Source organism: Lactuca virosa, chromosome 9 (assembly GCF_052849685.1).
Source record: "Lactuca virosa cultivar CGN04683 chromosome 9, Lactuca_virosa_CGN04683_v6, whole genome shotgun sequence".
NCBI lineage: Eukaryota > Viridiplantae > Streptophyta > Magnoliopsida > Asterales > Asteraceae > Lactuca > Lactuca virosa.
The window spans coordinates 238412602-238417964 of NC_136434.1; the positions used below are offsets into that span (position 1 = coordinate 238412602).

General features: G+C 39.3%; 1 protein-coding gene across 1 annotated transcript; it reads right to left on the reverse strand.

Moving 5' to 3' along the window:
• Nucleotides 1-3290: 3290 nt before the first annotated feature.
• On the reverse strand, nt 3291-4713 carry LOC145140410 (uncharacterized). The gene is made up of 5 exons (XM_079073913.1): nt 4696-4713; nt 4385-4614; nt 4144-4293; nt 3673-4063; nt 3291-3533 (listed from the first exon to the last, which is right to left on the reverse strand). The coding sequence occupies exons 1-5, from the start codon at nt 4711-4713 to the stop codon at nt 3291-3293; spliced, it is 1032 nt and encodes a 343-aa protein (XP_078930039.1).
• Between the last annotated feature and the right edge of the window lie 650 nt (nt 4714-5363).

Here is a 5363-nt window from a genome sequence, read left to right on the forward strand (position 1 = left end):
AGATGTAGCCACTCCACTACAACAACCAACAGAAAAGGCAAGGAGTAAATAATAAGAGAAATCATTGAGGACCTTTACCCGATCCTAAGCAGGCATGAGAGGCTCGATCAAACATTCGGAGTCAGAACTTCCATCGTGAAGTGATGGAGATCAGTGATAGAACCCGAGGCATGAACTATTGAGCGCAAGAAAACCATAGGAAGGTCCAGAGACAACCAATCCTTACAGCTGAATCTAAGATAATCATGTCAGGAACATAGAACAGAGAGAACCCCACTAGACATGCGAAGGTACTGAGCATTATATACGTCACATTAATAATGAACAAACTAATATAATTTAGTGAGTTAGTGATTACACTGCTCACACTAGGTGTTAGGCTTATCGCCTTTATCATAACAACTAGTAACCGTAAACCAGATCACAGGATTTCAATTAAAACGTGCTTACCATAAAAAATTCATAAGTCTATTATGAATAGACCTCTGTTATGAATTGTTTTCAAAAGTCAGAACATGATACACTTAGAACTAAGACAACTCCGATTCAAATAACACTCAACATGTAACCACCACTAAAGACTTACCCTCGTTTCATCTTTTAAACCTTATGGCAGAAAGATGTCCCCGAAGAAGTCAAACAAAAACAAAGACAATGCACCACCGTCACCACCTCCATAGCATGATCCAGTCGTTTTTCAAGCGACAGTAACAGCTGCAGTGACAGCTGTGATGACTCAAATCCACGCAAGTGGTATCGGTGGATCGGGTAGTGGTACCAACAACTCTAACCACGGAGAGAGCCACAGAAAAACAAGAGAGTGTTTGTATAAGGACTTCATGAACTGTGGACCCAAATCCTTCGATGGAAGTGGGGGAGTTATCGCCCTATTGAGATGGTTCGAGAAAACAGAGTCGATTTTTGAGATATGCGAGTGCCCAGAAATGAGCAAAGTGAAGTTTGCTGCCTGCACCTTCTCTGACAGAGCCCTTACATGGTGGAATAGCCATGTCAAGTCGCTGATCCTAGCAGTGGAAAACGCAGTGGGCTGGGAAAATCTAAAAGAAATGATGTTGGAAGAGTACTGCCCGAGGGGCAAAATACAGAAGCTAGAGCAAGAGTTGTGGAATCTTACCATGTTAGGCTCAGACATACTAGCCTACACTGACAGATTCCACGATTTAGCTGACTATGCCCTGGGATGGTTACCCCGGAGAGTAGGAAGGTAGAGAGATACATTTGGGGACTACCTTCTCCAATCCAAGGAAACGTGATACCAGCGAAACCCCTTACGTTCGACAGTGCCAAACGCTTGGCTCGAACACTGGTGGACCATGGAATACGCCAAGGCATAATGGCCCCCGTTCCTGAGTCAACCAAAGGATGTGATGATAAATGGAAATACGGTAGCGGGAAGAAAAGAAAATCAACACAAGAGCCCTCAGATGGACAACGGACGAGTGCGGTCCATGTTGCCACGACACCAGCCACTCCGGCACCCGACAGTCGATACGTTGGAACCCTCCCTAAATGTAATAAGTGCAACTTTCATCATACCAGAAGGTGACGGAAGATGTATTGCAAGAATTGCCTCAGAAGGGGACACATCATCTGTTTTTGTAGGGCACCGGCATGACCAATCTCTCTGGTCCCATATGAGGAAGTAAATCAGACCTGTTACGAATGTGGCGAAACGGGGCACTGCATGGGAGATTGTCCATTGACTAGAAACCCCGGTGAAGAGGGAAGGGTGCTGATAATCACCGCAGAAGAGTCTACCCTAGAACCACCTGAGAAAAGCAGTACGTTTCCCAACTCGAAACATTCCTAAAACTTGCATTTTCATGAAAAACCATTACCAACTGTATCCTAGCTATAAAAAATTCTTCCTCGTTCAAATCAAAGCACATAGTCTATATAGAAACTAAATACCCTTTCAGGTAAGCTATAATGACTTGGTGTAAACATTAGGGCCATATATAATTAAGAACCGGGCAAATGTCATATTAGTCCATCGAACTTTTCGCGTTTTTTTTAAAAGGTCACTAAACTATTTTTTTTGCACATTAAAGAAATATACTTTCATTTTACCGTTTAATTACATCCTTTTACCGATTGTAAAAGGTTTATCCTATATTTTCATGACATGTGGCACCACCGTGAAATATTACTGTTGTAATCTTTGTCCCCAAGAATTGCCAAGTCATTGTTAATGGTTCCCCTTATAAATCCGTCTTCCCCTAAATCCGTCTTCCCTACCACTTTGTTACCCTAAACCGTAACCTTCACATAATACCAGCGACTTCGTTTTTTTCCCACCTATAAGTTAAGGAGATGGCCTTAGAACAAAGCTTTTCTTTTGGTTGTTTCAGAGCTTCGGAACTAGACTTACCAACTGATTCCGAACTTCACGCCATGGAAATCCAAGTGCAGATGGAGGAATTGAGAGATGAGGTGCGACAACAGCTTGGCGATTTTAAGGAGGAGATACGCTACTTGAAAAGGATAGTGAGCATGATGGGTGTTGTTGGAGTTGCAGTGATGTCGTTGATCGGGGTTCGTGTTTGCATCGACTGCAGTGGATGGGGATTTTGGTGGGTGTAGTTTAGTTCGTAGCTAGCACGATGTCGATTAGTCTCTTTTGGGTTATCAGGGTTGTCAAAGGTTGTTTCTTTTTGTCTAATTTCGTCATCTGCTAGTGTTATATGTATGTATTAGGTTATGTGTTGTTGGTTATTTTGACTAGTGGTGCCCATTGACGATGTATTGGTTTTTAGAACCAAATTTTTGGGGGTTTTTGGTAAGACAATAACCTCAGTTGTAATGGATGAATGAAATGAAATGTAGTTCCTATTATAACCATTGTTTTTCTTTGCATATGATGTTTTGTAATTAAATGTGCCCTAATTTGATGTTATCCTTTTGTTCAAGTTTTGCTTTTCCATCGTTATTAATCGGCTTGCTCTTATGTTAAGTGTTTATGACATTTGCCCATTTTTTTATGTGCTACCACATTCTTATGTGGAAGTACATTGTTATATGATTGTTATTTGTTATGTCGAATTACCTTGGAAGTACAATTATAAACAAACATTCATGTTATGTTTTAAACCAAAGAAATTAACATTCATGTTTCAAACGAATAACAAACATCATACATCCATGCATTCATTAATGTCATAACTTGGTGTTTTAAAGACACGTTAACAAACTAAACAAAAACATAACATCAAGACACATTTAATAAATACCTTACATTGTAACCAACATACTCTAAAAATAAAACACCTTTAATCCAAGTCCATTGGTTTGCTTGATGTATCACCTTCACCGTTTTTGCCTGCAACCTTTTTTGCCAACTTTTTCTTTAGTATCCTCTCTGACTTTTTCCTTAATTTCAATGTACCTCCTTCTTTACCATTCTTCTTAGTCACACCACTTGTTGACCCACATTCACCTTCTCCCGTTTTGAAACCAATTCCACTTCCAGTATCACCTTCACCCTTTCCTTTTTCCCCCCTTTGCCCTTTGCCCTTAACCCTTCACTTTCTTTAATGCACTAGTTTCACCTTCACCTTCCGCCTTCCTTTTTTTGACCTGACTTTTTTGGGCCTTTGACACTGCATCACAGGTTGACTTATTGTGGCCTGATTTCTTACAAACACCACATACCATCTTTTTCCCTGCCTTGGATACTCTGTGTAATCCACTAACCTCAGTACTGCCCCTCTTTCTCTTAATAATGGGTCTCCCTGGCATCTTCCTTTTCAAAGGTGGCAAAGGTGGTATGTAGTCTGTTGGGGGCCACATTGCACTCCTATTCATGCTTCCTATTGAGTACTTGTAGGTGTTCATATATATGCAAGCACGATATAAAGGATCAACAAATGCCTCTACATCTCTATTTACATAACTAATGGCTGCCACTGAGTGTACACACCCATACCCATTCATTTGCCAAATCCTACAAGTACATGTTTTCTTTTCCAAATCAACTCCATAAGACTCTCCTAAGCTTCTTGTTTCAAATGTATTCAGGCCACTAGGAAGCACTTGCCAGTACCTACAAATAATCACAGTTAGCAGGGCTAAGAAAGTACATTCGTTGGATATTGAATTGATTTAAGGTGAATATTAAAGTACCTTTGTTGGATCTTCAATTCATTTATGGCAAGCCTTATGTTTGGACATACATCAAACTGTCTCCGTCCACTTCCTTTCTGCCTTAAACTACACATCCTATGCATCACATATAGTCTAATATCCTCCAACATTGAAATAATTGGCTTCTTCCTAGCATCCAATATAACATTGTTAAAGCTTTCAGACAACCCATTCTCAACTGCATCACAACCCCATTCCTATTTGAAAAAATGCTCTTGACCATGAGTTTGGATTCCTTCCCATAAGATGCACATAAGCAACAGGGCTAATCATTTGAATCTCTTTCATTGCAGAATTGAAAAGAGGTTCAGTTGAGGCCTTACACGCCTTCCAACATAATTTCTCATATTGAGCCCCATGGAATTTCTTCTTGAAATTGGAAAGAACATGCCTGGCACATTGCCTATGTTCTATCTTTGGAAATAAATATTTAACTGCTTCAATTATCCCCTGCATTTACATCATCATAATATTCAAAAGTATATCTCATTTGAAAGAAATTAGGTATGGCATTACAAAGTAGAAACATACTTTATGTTGATCTGACATCAATGTATAACCAAACCCACCTTCAAGATGCAGATCTTCTTGCAAGTTTTTTAAGAACCATTTCCAGTTGTCTTTATTTTCAACACAAACTACAGCCCAAGCTATTGGGTATATATGATTGTTACCATCCCTACCAACAACACATAATAACTGACCAGTACAAATTCCTTTTAGAAAACACCCATCTAAGTTTATTATCCTTCTACAGCCACTTCTCCAACCCTCCTTTAGTGCATGAAAACATATATATATATATATATATATATATATATATATATATATATACATATATACTGCTAAAGTAAGTTTTCCCATCTGGCTTAGAGTTCACAGACAACTTGACTGTGTAGGGTTTTGAGCATTCTAACACTCATATGGTGTACATGCAACCCTAGAAACCTTGGATCTATGTTTTTCTATAATACATGCAAATTTGTTTTTCCAAGGTTCTTAACCTATCTAGCATACATGGAGAACTTTTAAACATAAAAGTTAGTAGGAAATACATACCTTGTAGTAGTTAGGATTCCTTGAAAACCTTGTGAGCCTAGCACCTCAAGTGTGACACCTCAAGTGTGATGCCTCAAATGTCTCACACAACACCAAATGCACTTGGAATAACTTAGAGAGGAATGATACACTTCTTGAAA

What these genes read in the sequence shown, in the direction of transcription:
- LOC145140410 (XM_079073913.1), bottom strand. An exon ending in GAATTGAAGATCCAACAAAG is followed by an intron (nt 4,064 to 4,143) that starts GTACTTTAATAT and finishes GATTATTTGTAG; the next exon opens with GTACTGGCAAGTGCTTCCTA. An exon ending in CCAAGGCAGGGAAAAAGATG is followed by an intron (nt 3,534 to 3,672) that starts GTATGTGGTGTT and finishes TGAAGGGTTAAG; the next exon opens with GGCAAAGGGCAAAGGGGGGA.